The sequence below is a fragment of the Hyperoodon ampullatus genome (assembly GCF_949752795.1).
Source record: "Hyperoodon ampullatus genome assembly, chromosome: 11".
Classification (NCBI taxonomy): domain Eukaryota; kingdom Metazoa; phylum Chordata; class Mammalia; order Artiodactyla; family Ziphiidae; genus Hyperoodon; species Hyperoodon ampullatus.
In genome coordinates, this window is record NC_136924.1 from 56,430,458 (window position 1) to 56,448,858 (window position 18,401).

General features: G+C 40.4%; 1 protein-coding gene across 2 annotated transcripts in view; it reads left to right on the forward strand.

The window, feature by feature from the left end:
• The window catches only part of DIP2B (disco interacting protein 2 homolog B), a gene marked incomplete at its 5' end in the record, with an annotated part of 237,572 nt that overhangs the window by 196,232 nt on the left and 22,939 nt on the right, over positions 1-18,401 (forward strand). For both annotated transcript variants that reach the window (XM_079714089.1, XM_079714088.1), the window contains 4 exons: positions 3,198-3,278; positions 5,829-5,956; positions 7,690-7,804; positions 11,940-12,141. In XM_079714089.1, the coding sequence (XP_079570215.1) occupies positions 3,198-3,278; positions 5,829-5,956; positions 7,690-7,804; positions 11,940-12,141 (526 nt within the window). The remainder of the gene's footprint in view (positions 1-3,197; positions 3,279-5,828; positions 5,957-7,689; positions 7,805-11,939; positions 12,142-18,401) is intronic.

An 18,401-nucleotide genomic window follows, 5' to 3' on the forward strand; every position in this document is an offset into this window, starting at 1 on the left:
TTTCATGGGGAATGTGTTGCGTGAGGTCAGTGTCACTAGGGCAGCTGAGCTGGCTGATTGGAAATAGCACAGTGTAGCTGTTGGGAGTGTGTGCTCCAGAGGTAGACTGCCTGAGGTCCAGCCCTGACTGCCATGCACTAGTTGAGCTGCTTAACCTCTCTGTGCCCCATTTTCCTTCTTTTTATATGTGAGTAATGATAGTATCTACCATAGGAATGTTGTGAGAACTAAATGAGTTAATGTTTATGGAGTGCTTAGACCAGTACCTGGCACACAGGAAGTGCCCTTGTTTATCTCTTACATATATAAAGAGTAAGAGGCCTCACAGAAATTCACCCTGGTGAATGTGCCATGGTTTGAGCGTTGTAAGACCCAAAATTTAATTCTGAGAGTGCAGTGAGAATGGATCTATCTCTGAAGAGTAGACTCAAGTTAACCACACTTGTAAAGACTAATGTAAACCAGAATGCCAGCTTCCTAATGAAAAACGAAAACCTGGCTTGTCACAGGGGCAGATTGTTGCCGTTATTCAGTCTTTCAGTGAGAGAAATATTTGTTGAGCACCTTCTGCATGTCTGGCACTATTCTCCATGCTTGTGGTACATCAGGAAAATACATAAAACTCAAATAGCTCATACTTCAGTGGAACTAGCACATCGTTTTTCTGCAGGCAGTTCTGCATGTGAAGCCAAATTGTAATGAAAGTTTTGCCTGGTGAGCCTGGAAATCAGAACAGGCATAATTAATTGTCAGTATTTCCTAATTGGGATTAACCTGCCTCAGGGTACCTTTTAGGGAAAAGAGAACTGCAGTTTATGGGCCACGTCCCCTTCACACTAGACAGGGCTTATATGATCACTGCCAATTTTCAGTCTTTGTGCTTCCCTTTTCTATAACCTAGACTAGTGGTTCTCAGTCTCAATATGGCAGGGCACATCTGTCTACCATCCCATTTGAAAATCAGTGCATGTAATTATGTAATAATAGATGTAAATGGCAGGAGAGTGTTATCTATATGTGTGGTGTGATGTGGTGGCTGAAAAAGGCTCCATCATCTATGTTTATACAGCCTAAAATGGCATAATATATATTATTAAATGTCTATTATTACCACCACCATCATCATCATCATCACCACCACCACCATCACTGTCACTATCCCTACTACATTCTTGGCCTACCTTCAAAAGTTGTGACCAATTCATAAACTCTTAAAGCACATGTTTACTGCCATTCTCTTGGTTTACTTTCACAGGTGACTAGTTATCTCTGCTGAGTTTTTATACATTTTACTAATTTAAATCTCACCTTATTTCTCTTTTAAGTGCTTGGATTAAGTATGTTTCCAATATCTGAGTTTTTCTTCATTGCATTTTCCTTATATAAATAAGATCTTCAAGCAGTGTTTGAAGATACTAATAATAATTTATTACATTGCCTCCCCTGGGAGGGCAAGTGCCTAGCTAAAATTCTCAGATTTGTTACTAAGCTGCTAGGTCCATAGTGATGAAGAAATTTTGAAATCTGCAGGATAAATTTAATGACAGTGAAGTACAATAATAATACTAACCAAAAAAGGAGAAGAAAACTGTTGCACTGGTTTTGCAAATTAAAGTTTCTAATATTTTTCTTACTGGATTCTTATATGTAAACCCTGAGAGAATTTTTCAATGTGGTTAACACTTCACTAGAACAAAAGATCTAAAAATGGCTGCTTAGAAAATAAAAGTGTATTTAAAAAATAAGCTACTGGTAGGGAATTCCCTGGCGGTTCAGTGGTTAGGACTCCTTGCTTTCACTGCTGAGGGCCCAGGTTCATTCCCTGGTTGGAGAACTAAGATCTCACAAGCCGCGTGGTGCAGCCAGAAAAAAAAAAAAAAAAAGCTTCTGGTAAGAAAAACTTTGCAACACATACGAATGCAAAGAGCTAATTTTCCATTGTCATCTCTTACTAGCTATTTGATATGAGGCAAATGAAACTCTCTGTGCCTTTCTCATCTGTAAAATGAAAATATTAATTCTGTTTCATAGGGTTTTCTTGAGAATTAACTGTATTTACACCCATGCCTGGCACATGATAACCATTTTATAAATGTTAGCTCTTGTTATAGTTGTTCCCTGTGTAAAAAAAGAAATCTTAAAAATTAAAGGGAAAAATCCAATCAAATAGAAATAATAGACAGGAGACATGACTAGGCTATTCACAAAAGAAATACAAATGGCCGGTAAACAAGGGAAAAGAAATTCATCCATGTTAGTAATAAATAAATGCAACTAAAATAACAGTGGGATTTCTTTTTTTGCCTACCAGATTGGCAAAGTTTAGAAAAATTGATAACATGTAATATTAGCCAGAGTATGGGAAAAACATTCTAATACGGTATTGGTGGAGTGTAAATTGCTATAATAATTTTGTAGGACAGCCTGTTAAAATTGAAAAGACTCATGCCTTTTGTACAAATGCACAGAAATATGTACAGCAGTATTCAGTAAAGCACTGTTCGTAATAGTGAAAAATTAGAATGACCTACCTAACCAGAAGGACTGGTTACATTCTAATAGTGCTGATTCTGATGGTTTCCTGAGTACCGACTCTAGGCCAGGCACTGTGCTTGCATCTACAAATCTGTTTATATTCCCTTGATCTTTACCCTAAGCCTGTGATAGGCATTGAGAGTTCCATTTTATGGCTAAAGAAACTGAGGTATAGAGAAATGCAGGAACCTTCCCAAGGCCCACATTACTAGTAAGTGGCAAAGACAGACATTGAACTTACATCTGACTCCAAGGGCTATGTTATCTCATTCCCCCATGTGATGGTATATTATAGAACTCTTGTACAAAGAGAGCTAGATTGACTCTTACCAACTTGTAAAGGTATCCAAAATACATATACTATACGAAACACATATAATATATGAAAAAGCAAGTTACAAAATAGTATATATAATATGATCCCTTAAAAAAATTCTTAATATGTTAATATGTGAATCTAAAAAAGTCCGGAGAGGTAAACAACAAATTATAAATGTTTGTATGTCTTAAGCAGGTGGGATTACTGGATTCACTATTTTTTATAATTTTAGTTTTCAACAAGCATGTATTACTGTTTTAAATTCTTTTTTTTTTTAAAGACTTTTTAAAAATCAAGTACTTTTTTTTTTAAGCTAACATTTTCACTTTCTTCCGTCTTTTAGGTGATTCCAGTGAATTCCGCAGGCTCTCCTGTTGGGGATGTACCATTCATCCGGTCGGGATTACTGGGGTTTGTAGGGCCAGTAAGTGACACTTTCATATTTGTTTTGGTGCATCTGATCCAAATATTTGTACTTTAGTTCACAGAACAAATTCTTATTAGTCCAAGAGTATTACAGGGCCTCTTAACTTATATTTAGAGCAGTTCCTGTAAAAATGTCATAAAATGAGTAATGTTTATTGCTCCAGTTACCCAAATTCATTTTATTGCTTCAAACTAAGACATTATCTTTTATTTTCGAAACTCTTTTCACTTATTCTTCCTATGTTGCATTGATTTGATTAATATATTTCAGTAAGTTAGAAGAGTGCTGAAAAAGTTACCTTCAATAGCAAAGGGAAACCATAATAGTGTACAAATCATTTTCATACAGATTATCAGTACTACACCAGGTGTAACAGTAAATTCTCTGAATGAAAACAATTTGTTTTTCAGCAGGTGGTATTTACAGGCATTGGGTTTACAGAGACAATTAGGATACAAAACCTGTTCTCAAAGAGCTCACAGTTAGTTTCATGAGCCAGTGAGGAAGGCAGAGAGGCAGAGCATGAAGGGCTTTGCATGACATAATGGGAAGTTAGGATTTTATTTTGTAAGTAATAGACCTTCATTATCATAGTTGAGCCCACATACCTCCCTCCATCTCTTAATTACCTCCTTACCCTCTCTTTTTTCTCCCCATAACAGTTCAAGTTCTATAAGAAAAGATCTAATTTTATTTTATTTCTTCCCCACCATTTATGGGTGACGGTGGGGTTGAGGACATACCTCTAAGAGAATCACTCTCCTAGAAAGAGACATCTACACCTACTGTCTTGACTTCTTCACTCAGCACCAAGAAATTCTCAGAGACCCCGCTCCTTTTAGCTTCCACTCCACTATTGAGGTCCAAGATGGCGCTCCAGCCATCATATCTGCATTCCAGGAAACAAGACAGAAGAAAGGGTGTAGCCCTACTGTCTCTTAAGAGAAATTCCCTGAAGCTGCTGAGCAACACTTCTACTTATATCTCGTTGTTCTGAACTAGTCACCTGGCCACACATAGCTGCAAGGGAGGCTGAAATGCAGGCTTTATTTTGGTCAGCCATGCCCAGCTAGAAATTCTACTACTGTGAAAGAAATGGAAAAATAGATGTTGGAGGACTAGCAGTGACTGTCTTGTTCTCTTTATTCACTTCCACTGTAGGACTTTTCAGACTGTGTTGAAAATGGCTGATTTTCTTCTGTCTTCCGGGATGACAGAAGGATGGGCCAGTAGCTTCTTGAGACTAGAGATTATGTCTTACTTACAAAGCCTAGTCAGTGTATGGCCTAGTCAGTGTATGGCACTACATTGTGCTTAGTAAATCAATTAGTGACATTCAAATGGAGATGACTACTAGGTAATTCAATATATGTAAATGGTCCAAAAATTTAGGAATTCTATGATGAATGGGAAAAGTTAATTTATTGCAAATGGGTCTGGGAAAATTATTGACAAAAATTATATGAAATAATAAATAATAGAATTATTTATACAGTGATGCTTTGAGGACATTGACAGCAGACTTTCCTGCATCTCGGTTATTTTTTTGGAAAGGAGAGGCTCCTACAATTCCTTAGACCTTTCTTTATTAACTTATTTATAATATTACCGGATGGAAACATTACCCTTATAAATCTGAGACATTCATTCTCACATTAAAACTGTTTTACTCTCTTCCTAATTCCAGTGTTAAATGGTCTAACAATTTTCTCCTCTGCATCCATCCCATGAATAAGTACAGAAAATGAACTAATACATAATCATGGCTGGGAAAATGAACTGTGCTCATTTGGCATCCTAGTTGCTTTCTTATAAAATTCCTCCCTGGGACTTCCCTGGTGGTGCAGTGGTTAAGACTCCACACTTCCACTGCAAGGGGCACAGGTTTGATCCCTGGTCAGGGAACTAGGATCCCAACATGCCTTGCAGTGCGGCAAAAAAATAAAATAAAATTCCTCCCTAAGAATGAATGTGGGGCTTCCCTGGTGGTGCAGTGGTTAAGAATCTGCCTGCCAATGCAGGAGACACGGGTTTGAGCCCTGGTCCGGGAACATCCCACATGCCGCGGAGCAACTAAGCCCATGAACCACAATTACTGAGCCTGCGCTCTGGGGCCCACGAGCCACAACTACTGAGCCTGCGTGCCTCAACTACTGAAGCCCGTACGCCTAGAGCCCATGCTCCGCAACAAGAGAAGCCACCCCAGTGAGAAGCCTGCACGCTGCAACGAAGAGTAGCCCCCGCTCGCGCAACTACAGAAAAGCCCGCGAACAGCAACAAAGACCCAGTGCAGTCAAAAATAAATAAATAAATAAATAAATTATTGTTAAAAGAATGAATATGAATGGATTCCCTTCTTATATACTATTAAGACCGCATTAATTGTAAGATGCCACTGATTCTGAGATGTCGAGATGTGAAACACTTTTTTAGAATCCATAAAATATGATATTTTCTTTCCTACAGTTTTTATGAGATTTATTTCACGGCAGGAAGTAAAATGTCTGTTTTGCTATTTAAATTATGTAAATCATTGTTACCTTTCAGGGCAGCTTGGTTTTCGTGGTTGGAAAAATGGATGGGTTACTGATGGTTAGCGGTCGAAGACATAATGCTGATGACATTGTTGCTACTGGATTGGCTGTTGAATCAATAAAGACTGTTTATAGAGGAAGGTGAGTAGTACAGAGTTCAAAGGTTAGCACTTCCGGTGGAATCTAAAGATACCTCTGTAGGGTGATTTGAGCTGTATTCTGTAGATGCTCTAGATTAGGTTGTTTTTGATTAAGTGTAGCAGAAACCAGGCTGAATATTTATCTTAAAATGTCTGGTTCTTTGGCTGTAATTGAGGGGCTGTAACCATATCCTGTATTTCAGTTTTTAATTACTACTGTTTGTTGTATCCTGAAGACTGAGGAGATTTCTGAAACACTGAACTTCCTACATGCCTTCAATACAGAAGTCGCCCCATTCAGTCTAATTGAGATAGATGCTACTCTGTAGGAGTTTACATCTGAGAATTGTTCTCTTACTTGACTCTAAATTATTACCATTTTAATGTAGAGATTGACATAGTACATAAGTGCTAATTTCAAATTCCATGGATGAAGTCAATTAGATATCCTCTTTTCTTTGCTTATTAACTCAAGAAAGGATATTTGGCATATATTTGAGTAATTGATGTCCTGTTCAGTAGTTTTCAGTCATGGTTATATGTCTTTAAAGCAATCCTGGTGTCCCTTAGTTTTTGAAGCAGTAGAAAAATTAAACCACTAGAGAACCAGTTCCTGAAATGTATAGTTTTTTGTAATGGTGTGGCTTCCTGTGAGATGTAAACTCCATGGGGTACTGGACCTTCTGTCTTTGGTCACGGTCACATCCCCGGCACTCAGCACAGCCCCTGGCATGCAGTAGGTGTTCATTAAATACGTGTGGATGAAAGGAAAGAAGGAAAGGAGGTGGTCAGGCTTGCTGGCGTTCTCAGCCCTCCAGTGCCTTCCCATTATTTCATACATTCATTCAGCAAGCGTTTATTGGGTGCCAACTGTGTGCCACTGTGCTGGATGCTCAGGGTGTGGCAGTGAACAACACAGGCCACGTCTCTGCCCGTGGGAACTCACATTCTCATTGGGAGAAGAGCAGGTAACCACATAGGGAAACAGATACTACGTGAGCTGGTGATGAGTGCTGTGCAGGAAGGACACACGGGGTGGTGGTGCCTGCGGGTTATACGGGGAGTCTGGGAATGCCTCACTAGCAGGGGGACGTTTGAGCCGAGACCTCACTCAGAGCATCCCCCTCCCCCTGCCTCCAGGTCCTCGGTGACCACCTGGGCGGGTCTGACCTCTCACCACCACTCTCTGCTTCACCACCCTGCTCCAGGCACACTGGCCTTCTTGCTGTTCCTCAAACCTGCCAAGCTCGTTCCTACCTCAGAACCTTTTCGCTTTCCGTTCCTTCTGCCCGGAAACCTCTTCCTCCAGATCTCCGCGCGGCTCGCGTCCTCACCTCATTCAGGTCTCTGCTCCAATGTCCGCTCCTCAGGGAGGCGCTGCCCGCCCCCCACCCCCCACCCCCCACCCCCCGACCCACACACTGCTCCGCCCCCGCCCTGCCTCGGTCCCCTGGTGTATAGCGCGACGTGATTGTTCTGTCTCTGACACGCAAGCTCCACAAAGACAGGGACTTCAGCTTATTTATCGCTACGTCCCAATATTCACGACAGTGGCGCTTAGTACACGTTTTTTGAGTCCTCGTTTTGATGGTAATTATTGTGACGTTTTCTCTTCTAAACTACTCCTTCGTGGGCAGTGCGGTGGGGATGTCTCCTCTCTGTAATTCCAACTGAGCAAAGCAAATAGGACTGGTTGTGAAGGGAGTCCTGATGTGTTTGATCTGTCTCTCTTAGAATTGCTGTGTTTTCTGTGTCTGTATTTTATGATGAGCGCATCGTGGTGGTTGCGGAACAAAGACCTGACGCTTCCGAGGAAGATAGTTTCCAGTGGATGAGCCGTGTGCTACAGGTGAGCGCACCTGGGGTGTCTGTCGGGGAGGTTGACTTTGCTGTCAAAGGCAGCAGAAGCCACTGCTGAAGCATTTTCTTCAGTGGACCAGTTATGTTTCCTTGTTTTTTTTCCCTGCCAGTAGCTACTCAAATATTCTAGCTACTGTTAGCAAAAGCAGATAATACCACACCTCCTTGTGTACCACAAAGTATTTTTCTGCTCAGGTTGCCAAAAACAATTGAATTTGACTTGCCTCAGCAAGTTCTTTCACTCTTTTGTGCCTGAATGTTAACTACCCATGAACATTTTAACTGTCCAAATGTGGAACACATCTTTGACATAATCAGTCTCCATGTCAACAGCTGTGGCCTTACTGCATGCTACAAGTGGTGCCTAGAGTGTGAGGAATCCAATATGAGCTGCTGTTCTTACTTTGAAGGAGCTTTACTGTGGAGTTAGAGATCTAGGTGAAGTAAACCACTAGGGAAGGAGAAAGATATGGGCTCAGTATAAGGGAAATGTTTCTAGGGGAGCAGGCTAGAATGATGAAGAGAGCCTAGTATTCATTTAGAATCATACTTTGAATCCCAGCTCCACTCCCTACCACATAAGTGCCTTTAGGCAGCTTACTTAACCTCACTGAGTTTATTTTCTCATCTGTAAAGTGGGGATAAAATTATCTATGTTACAGAGCTATTGGAAGGTTAATCGATGGTAATTAGATAATGAATTGAAATATTTAGTGCCTGCCTTCAGTAAAAGATGATGGTGATTATTATTAATATAAAAAAGAATAATCATAAGCATATCTCCAATAAGGAGTTTAGAGAGGCCCGCTCTATCTTAAATAACATTCCCTTTCACTCTCTGTCCCCTCACTCTTTTCTATTTTCTGCTTAGTATTTATCAACATATAAGTGTCTTTATATTTATTGTTTTCTATATCCACTATAATAGAAGACCCATGAAAGTCAAGAGTTACTCTCTCTTGTTCCTGTTAGTCCAGAACCAGATAGCTGTGCCAGCACATCATCAGAGTAGGCTCAGCAAATATTTGTTGGATAAATGGATGGTCCAGAGAAAGCATGGACTGTCCTTACCATTCAACTTATATGTATTGGGATTGTTCCCAATGTCTATAACTTGTCTGCTTGGGGCATTTGGATTTATTTACTGCCAGTCAGTAGTAATGTTGTAGAAATGTTGTAAGCATGAGATGTGTGATAGCACTAGATGACTTTTAAGATTCTTCCTATCTGCAGGGTCTGTGATTCTGAATTATCAGTTGGTATAGCATAGGCTGTTTATAGTGCAAAATCAGAGAAAGGAAAGAGAATACTGAAGATAGACTAGATAGAAAAAACTGTGAAGAAAGTGGGACTGGGTGATCTCTGAAAGACGGTTAATAATCAGACCTGCAAAGAGAATTTGTTTATACTGTTCATATTTTCAAACACACTGCTTATTTCATTCAGAAAGAACTTTGGGGGATAGTGGTAGAATCTTGTGGTGAATTATGTATTTTTTCCAGTTACAGGAAGCAAATTTCCCAGGTTGTTATTTTTCCCTGGAAAGCAACTATAGGAATTAAATTCAGTGCTAATTTACTAATCCAAATTTTTGTTAAAGTCATTTGGGGTCTGATTTGGGTGTGAAATAAGAAGGCATTATCTTATATGTAGCTTCTCTGCTGGGGGTACTTGGATTCATAGTAGAAAATTAAGGACTCCATATGTTCTGGTAGGTTAGAGCCCAGAGGTTGTTTAATTCCAGGCCTGTGTATGATATAAACTAAACACCTAACTCAACACCTTCTAAGGAACGTTATCAGTGGATGACTTACCAGGTGGCGTACTTTCAGTGAGGAATCCAGGCTACACATGATACATTTGCTAACTTCCTGTATATTCTAAGATACCCAAGACTTAGAAACTCTTACAGACTTCCCATTTCCTAGTTATCTCTGTTGGTTAGTGGATTAGTCTGAAGAACATGCTTTTCAAGTTTATTCCTCTGCCCTTTTAAGTCATTTTAATAAAAGGCCTTGTCTGTCTTTTATGACTCTTGGTCCATTCGTCTTCTCAGGCTGGATCTCCTTTTCAGTAAGATTTGTGGGTAGTACAAAAGAACCCTCTCAACTGGCATGTTTAGAAATGGTATTGACAGTTGGTCAGTTAGTTTTCAAAGGTGATTGAAGCAGAAAACCATAACAATGAGAAATTCTTCAAGTATTAAATTTTAACACAAAACATAACAAGTGTGCCTTTATTTGATGCAGAGGCGCGTGAGTGTGAGTTACACCAGTTTGAGTTCCAGGTCAGCTTACTTCCATAAACTACATCCAAACTAAACCAAAGCATTGTCTTTGGTTTCTGGTTTCATTTCCTTTAAGTTAGACTAGAACGTGAGTATTTGAAAAGAAACTTACCTTTTAGAGTTAACTTGCCCATTCCTATCAACAGTAGGAGTTCACCTCTAATGAGTCTTTCAAAAGCATATCTCTTCCTATTTTGCATTCATATTTTATCAGTGGATATAATAGTTAACTATATGAGCACAGTAACAAGAACAGCAGCTGTAAAAGGTATAGAAGCAGGCACAGCTCACACTCAGTGAGCGCACAGGTGCGTGGCTGGGAACAGGGGTGCGCCGAGGGAGCTGTTGGCCTCCAGGACTCGGTGTGCAGTGGGCCTCACCTGGATGTTTTGCAAAGGGGATGCCTAGTAACCTGGTGAACCACTTAAGCAAGGGCTTACTTACAGAGCTTCTGTTTTGTTCATAATAAAAATACTGGGACTTCCCTGGTGGCACAGTGGTTAAGAATCCACCTGCCAATGCAGGGGGACATGGGTTCAAGCCCTGGTCCGGGAAGATCCCATATGCCACGGAGCAGCTAAGCCCGTGTGCCACAACTACTGAGCCTGCGTGCCACAATTACTGAAGCCTGTGCACCTAGAGCCCATGCTCCGCAACAAGCCACTGCAATGAGGAGCCCGTGCACCGCAACGAAGAGTAACCCCCGCTCGCTGCAACTAGAGAAAGCCCGCACGCAGCAACGAAGACCCAGTGCAGCCAAAATTAAATAAATAAAATAAATAAATTTATTTAAAAATAAATAAATAAAATTTAAAAATTAAAAAAAATTTAAAAATAAAAATACTTTGCCTCTGTTTAATTGAGCTATGTTGGACAGCTAAAATATTAAAAGAACCGAAACAAATTTCTAGGTTTTGGACATTATCAACCAAGAGAGAACATACTGGGCTTCCCTGGTGGCGCAGTGGTTAGGAATCTGCCTGCCAGTGCAGGGGACACAGGTTCATGCCCCAGTCCAGGAAGATCCCACATGCCACGGAGCGGCTAGGCCCGTGAGCCACAACTACTGAGCCTGCTCATCTGGAGCTTGTGCTCCGCAACGGGAGAGGCTGCGACAGTGAGAGGCCCGTGCACCGCGATGAAGAGTGGCCCCCGCTCGCCGCAACTGGAGAAAGCCCTCGCACAGAAACGAAGACCCAACACAGCCAAAAATAAATATAAAATTAATTAATTAATTTAAAAAAAAAAAAAGAACATACTGAGGCTTGCAAATCAGTATCCACCTCTGTCCATTTAGATTGTACTGGGTTGGCCAATACCTCACCACTCTGCCATCACTGGAAGGATTAGGTACCTTTAGATGTATGGGATCCTAATAATCTACCAGATTCTAGACCTAGAATGGAGAGAGAAAGAAAAACTCTAGGGCTTCCCTGGTGGTGCGGTGGTTAAGAATCCACCTGCTAATGCAGGGGACACGGGTTCGAGCCCTAGTCCAGGAAGATCCCACATGCCGCGGAGCAACTGAGCCTGTGCACCACAACTACTGAGCCTGTGCTCTAGAGCCCGCGAGCCACAACTACTGAAGCCCTTGCGCCTAGAGCCCGTGCTCCACAACAGGAGAAGCCACCACAGTGAGAAGCCCGCGCACCGCAACAGAGTAGCCCCCACTCGCCGAAACTAGAGCAAGCCCGCGCACAACAACGAAGACCCAAACAGCCAAAAATAAAATAAAACACGAAAAACTCTTAGAGTAGAATAATGCATTGTGTTAGGAGGATGTCAAATGTCGTAAAATTAATCTCACTGAGTGTTTTTTTTGTTTGTATTTTTCTAGGCAATCGATAGCATTCATCAAGTGGGAGTTTATTGTCTTGCTCTGGTGCCTGCCAATACTCTGCCCAAAACTCCACTGGGAGGGATCCACATATCTCAGACGAAACAGCTCTTTCTGGAGGGGTCGCTACATCCTTGTAATATCCTCATGTGCCCACATACATGCGTGACCAATTTGCCAAAACCCCGGCAAAAGCAACCAGGTAAGAATGCTGGCTTTGAAGGCATGACATTAAAACTGTAACTTGAAGAAGCTGAATTCTCTCCACATGATTTTTTTCTCTGGAGTTGGAAAGATTACAAAGTTACAAAGATTAGTAAGTAACATGAGAATAGGATCAGCTGACCAAAAGCAGGAAGGAGTGAGATTTTGTAAAATCGCTTTTCCAGGTTTGCTGTTGGCTCAGTCTTCTGAGTACTTCTCAGTAGAGTGCCTCCATTTTCCCTGCGTGTAAGGTATGGGGTCAAGGTGATCAGAATCCCACTGGTGGAGGGAGAATAAAGCAAGTCCTGTAAGGGAAGGTTCTGGTAATAAGAACAGCTGGTATTTATTGAGGCTTACTAAAAGCCAAATATTAGCTATACATTTTACAAATATGATCCTAGAGCTTTGCCCTAAGCTGTGGAAAGTAAAGTTCAGAAAAGTTAAGAATTGTGCCCAAAGTCATATAGCTGGTTAGTGACAGAGGTGAGATAAATAGCATGTTTTGCATTTGCCATATTCCTATGAATTCAAGATGCAAATAGAAGTATGTGAATTGCCATATGAAACAAGGAAAAAACCAAATAGTCAATTTTACCATTTTGCCTAATTTCTGAACAAACCTAGGTTGTAGGGCTAATGAGTAGGAGACTAAAGGCAGGAGTAAGTGATTGATGGTCAGTCATGTTAAAATATCTGTTCAATCCAACATGAAGTCATTAAGTTTTATTGATGCTTTTTCATTTTAATTGAGAAGTTAATGAGAGCCTCCCAGTTTCTTGTATGCCTGGAAACACATGAGAGCCAAAATCTGGCCTTTACAGTTCCCACTGCTACCACATACACTCACACACACATACACACAGTGGGAAGATTAGGAAGTCAAAGGGAAGTATGGCATTTAATTATATTTCCATTAAGACCGCTTTTGCTGAAAGATAAATATGATATACAATAATAAAATAAAAGGTAAGCCTCTGACTCTGTAGGATATTTTTATTAGGATATTACAGTGTTAATCTCTGCTTTGCAGTAGTTATTACTTCAGTGGTCTGGTGGCTGAAGATCTTGTCACATTTGGTTATATAGATGTTATTGTCAACTCGCCAAGTAACCTTATCTTAGTATCAGTGTGTATAGAGCTAAAGTATATATAATATTTATCAGTTTCTGCTAGTGGAAATGAGAGTTTATGGAGGCTGATATTCTAAAGGGGCAGTTAGAATCAAGTCTGTACTAATCAAGAAATAAGTATCTTCATATTTCCTGCCTAAGTGTCTGATGGATATGTAAAACATACAAATCCTTCTCCATCTCGTATTCTGTTATACTGAAGTCCTACATTCGTCATATGAGTAAAATCCTATTTTAAATAGCATTTAATCTAGAATTCCTTTAAGAAAGCTTTCATTTCAGTAGATGCTTAAAGGATGCAACTCAGAGACATAGTAGTTGCTTAAAAGATTGCCTTTGCTAGCCAGATTTCACCCAGTTTTACTAAATGATGAAACTTGTATAAAAGGTTTATTCCCAAGCCCTCATAGGCATTAGCCCTCTGATGAAAGCATTAGGTTTGGATTCTGTGTTTTTGCTGTCTGTTGTGATGGTCTGCTAAAATCTTAGTGGAATGCGTATGGGTCAGAACAAAGCAACTTGAAAATTGTGGCATAGGTGGAGCAGACATGATGTGGGGATAGCATGAGAGGATGGGGTTTAAGAAGAATACAGGAGCATGGAGATGGTTGGGAATGAAGTAAAAAAGGAAAGGAGAGGAAAAGGAAGATAGAAACGGTGTTAAGATAGCCCAGTGACAAAAATCTCATTGAGATGTCTGTTAAGCTATCATGTAAAGAATGGGAATGTGTTAGGACTGGTTTTGGCTGCACGTTTCAGAAGAACATAACGGCTGCTTAAACAAGAGACAAGTTTTTTCTTTCTCAGGTGAAAGAAATCCAGAGCTAGGCAGTCCAAGGCTAGGATGGAACTGGCTAGGAACCCTCAGTCACTGTTGGTCCAGCTTCCCATCTTACTGCGCTGGCATTGTTATCAGTTAACTATTGTTATAGATGTGCTGCATAACAAATAATCCTAAAACTCAGTGGTTTAAAGTAAGAAGCATTTATTTTTCACTCATGGAATGTGGATATGCTGAACCTGGCTGGGATCAGCTGGCCTTGGCTTGGCTCCAGGCTGTAGGTTGGGTTCAGGCCTGTTCCATGTGTCTCCTCATCATGGGACCAGCAGCTACCTGTGCCATATTTTCCTCAAGGCAGATGGCAAAAGCAAGAAGCAAGCCAAACCATACAAGCATACTTAAAGCTTCTGTTTGCTTCATGTTTCCTAACATTTTATTGTCCAAAACAAGTCGGACCATGCCCAAAGTCAATGGAGCAGAGAGATATATACTCCTCTCATGTAATCACAGCAAGGAAGACTTGTAAGAAAATAAAACAATCTGCCACAGCCAGCCTTAGCATACTGCCTCAGGGTTCATTTAAGCTCCTGACCTCCAGCCATCAGTTCTACATTCCAGCTAGCAGGTGGGAGAAAAAGACAAAGAAGGGAATACCCTTCCCCTTTAAACATATTTTCTAGAAATCGCACATATTACTTACTCTTACCTATTTTTCTCCCACACTAAAGAATATAGTCTTTATTCCAGGCATTTGCCCAGCTAAAAATTGGGGGTTGTGTTTTTAAGGAAAAAGAGGAGAATAGGGCTTAATGACTAGCAGTCTTTTCCACTGGAAATTTACAGAATTTTGTGGAGAAAATAAGAAGACATATTACAGGTACAGCACAGTATCAGCCATTAGCCTCCTAGATGTTATTGCTTTCAGTAATTTTTCACTCTTTGACTCATAGTTTCAAGAAATGCACACAGAAGGACCTCAAGAAATTACTGCTGAATTATTTTTGTCATTTTAAATTACTCTGAAAAATTCACTTTTTAAAATGTCACACCTTTATTAACTTTACAGTGTGAGTCCAGGAATGGGCAACTTACACAGTCATATATAGTCTGAGTCCTGCCTGTATAAAAAAGGCTGTCTCCAACATAATATATCTGTTAACGTATTATGCAGTCTCTTGGGAAAGAATTTTGCATATTGTATTGGATTGGCCAAAATGTTCCTTCAGTTTTTAAGTAAAAATAAAAGACATTTTTCATTTTCACCAAGAACTTTATTGAACAGCATATTCACCATTTTGTTCCAGTACCTTCTGCCATTTTTCAGGCAACTTCATAATTCTATCTTCCCAAACCTTTTTCTTTTTGAGCAAAGAACGGTTCCAGGTGCCTTTTACAGTCTTCCAGGGAATTGAATCTTTTTCCATTGAGAGAATTTTGTTAAGACCGAAATAAATGGAAATCTGAAGGTGCAATGTCTGGTGAATACAGCAGGTGAATCAGAACTTCCCAGCCAAGCTGTAACAGTTTTTGCCTGGTCATCAAAGAAACATGTATTCTTGCGTTATCCTGATGGAAGATGATGCGTTTTCTGACTAATTCCACTTTTCGTCAAGTGCTGCTTTCAACTGGTCAAATTGGAAGCAGTACTTGTTGGAATTAGTCATTTGATTTTCCAGAAGGAGCTCATAATAGAGGACTCCCTTCCAATCCCACTATATACACATCACCTTTGGATGAAGACTAGCCTGTAGTGTGGTTGGTGTTGGTTCATTTCGCTTGCCCCACAATCTCTTCTGTTCCACATTATTGTACAGTATCCACTTTTCATCTCCTGTCACGATTTGTTTTAAAAACGGAACGTTTTCATGACATTTCAGTAGAGAATCGTGAGCAGAAATACGGTCAAGAAGGGTTTTTTTTGCTTAACTTATGTGGAACACAAACATCAAAGCAATTAACATAACCAAGCTGGTGCAAATGATTTTCAGCGATTGATTTGGATATTTTGAGTATGTTAGCTATCTCCCGCGTGGTATAATATGGATTGTTCTCAATTAGTGATTCGATTTGATCGCTATCAACTTCAACTGGTTTACTCAACCGTGGAGCATCGTCCAGCGAGAAATCTCCAGCACTAAACTTTGCAAACCACTTTTGACATATTTGATCAGTCACAGCACCTTCTTCATACACTGCACAAATCTTTCTATGCGTTTCAGTTGTGTTTTTACCTTTTTTGAAATAATAAAGCATTATATGCCGAAAATGTTGCTTTTTTTCCTTCTATCTTCAATATTAAAATGGCTACACAAAAATTCACCAATTTTGATAAGTTTTTTTTTAAATGCACACTGATATGACAGCTGCCATAATACAGTAACAAAATTGTTTCGAATGAAGTTAAAGACAGCTAAGCACTACTAGAGCCATCTTACGGAAAAAACCAAACGAACCTTTTGGCCACCCAATACTTAAAATTTCAATGGACATACACTTTGTAGATGAAAACTGTTTAGCAGCGTATTGGAGTTCTTTACCCTTAGGGTGTGTTTTTTTTTGAGTTTAAAATTTTTAACTTTTCATTTTGAAGTAATTTCACTTACAAAAAAGTTGCCAAATAGTAAAAGAATTGCCTTATACTCTTTACCCAACTTCCCCACATATTTAAAAGTGATTCCATGATTTAAGTGATTTTGTTCCAGCTATTTCAGTACATTCATAATCAACAGATTTTGGCAATAAACGTTATTTAATATTAATCAAAGCATAGCATCAGCATTATTCAAAACTCAGCTGGCAATAAATTTTGTTATGTTTTAGCCGTCTTCTTAGTTTCATACGTTGGAATCTAATCTTTAAGTGACCATCAGGAAAGGCATACAAAGCCCTAGCATTATTGAGAAAGGGATGGGCCTCCCTGGTGGCGCAGTGGTTGAGAGTCCGCCTGCCGATGCAGGGGATATGGGTTCGTGCCCCGGTCTGGGAGGATCCCATATGCCGCGGAGCGGCTGGGCCCGTGAGCCATGGCTGCTGGGCCTGCACGTCCGGAGCCTGTGCTCCGCAGCGGGAGAGGCCACAACAGTGAGAGGCCCGCGTACCACAAAAAAAAAAAAAAAAAAAAAGAGAAAGGGAGAGTTTTCCTTTTTTATCTTGAGAAAGGGAGAGTTTTCACTTTTTTTTCCCCAAGTGGCAGGCCTCTGGAAAAGTTGAAAGAAAACTGTAATGAACACCCATATACCTTCCCCTAGATTCATCAACTGTTAACTTTTTTTTTAACTGAATTCTTTGAAAGGAAATTGCAGACATCATGACACTTCACCTCCAAATATTTCAGCAGTGTATCTCTAGAGAACAATAACATTTTAGGAGAACTAGGAAAAACTAAAATTTTCCTAATCAGCCACAATGCCATTATCCTATTAAGAAAGTTAGCATTAATATAATGCTATCATTTAATAATACACAATCTATGTTCATATTTCTCCACCTGTTTATTATAGTAGCTGATTTTTTTTTTTTTTTTTTTGTGGTACGCGGGCCTCTCACTGCTGTGGCCTCTCCCGTTGCGGAGCACAGGCTCCGGATGCACAGGCTCAGCAGCCATGGCCCACGGGCCCAGCCGCTCCGCGGCACATGGGATCCTCCCAGACCGGGGCACGAACCCGCATCCCCTGCATCGGCAGGCGGACTCCCAACCACTGCGCCACCAGGGAGGCCCTGATTTTTTTTTTAATCCAGTATCTAAAGTCACACATTGCTTTTGGCTGTCATGTCCTTTAACTTGAAAGCTCCCAAATCTGTTGTGTCTTCAAGACACGGACCTTTTTGAAGAATCCAGGCCAGTTGTCTTGTAGAATGTCCTACAATCTGGATTTCATTGCTCACTTAAAATAAAGCCCTTCTGATTTTCCTGATGAACTCACTCTCAGTCCTCATAGATGGCAGATTTCTTTTCAGACCAGATATTTATTACTGTTAAGCCCCCTGTTAGGGTTTTATCCATGATTGGAACAGATGAAATGTATCAGTAGGAACCAATGCAACCAACTGTCACCTCCTCGGAGTGAAAAATTCCCTCCACCCCCCAATCCATGTCTCTCCTGTGGTCCTATTTTCTTTTTTCCAGCACTTCCTGCTACCTGACATTATTTGTGTATGTGTTTATTGGTTGCCTTTCCCCACTAGAATACAAGCTGTATGTCTTGTTTGCTACTTTGTCCCAGTGCCTAGAAGGGTGCTCAGTCAGTATTGGTTAAATGAACGTTTGAACCAGCTTTGGTCAGTCTGGAAATGCTTGGGGCTGGCGTGGGGGTGGTACGTAGCTTGAATCGCCATCTCCAGAGAGC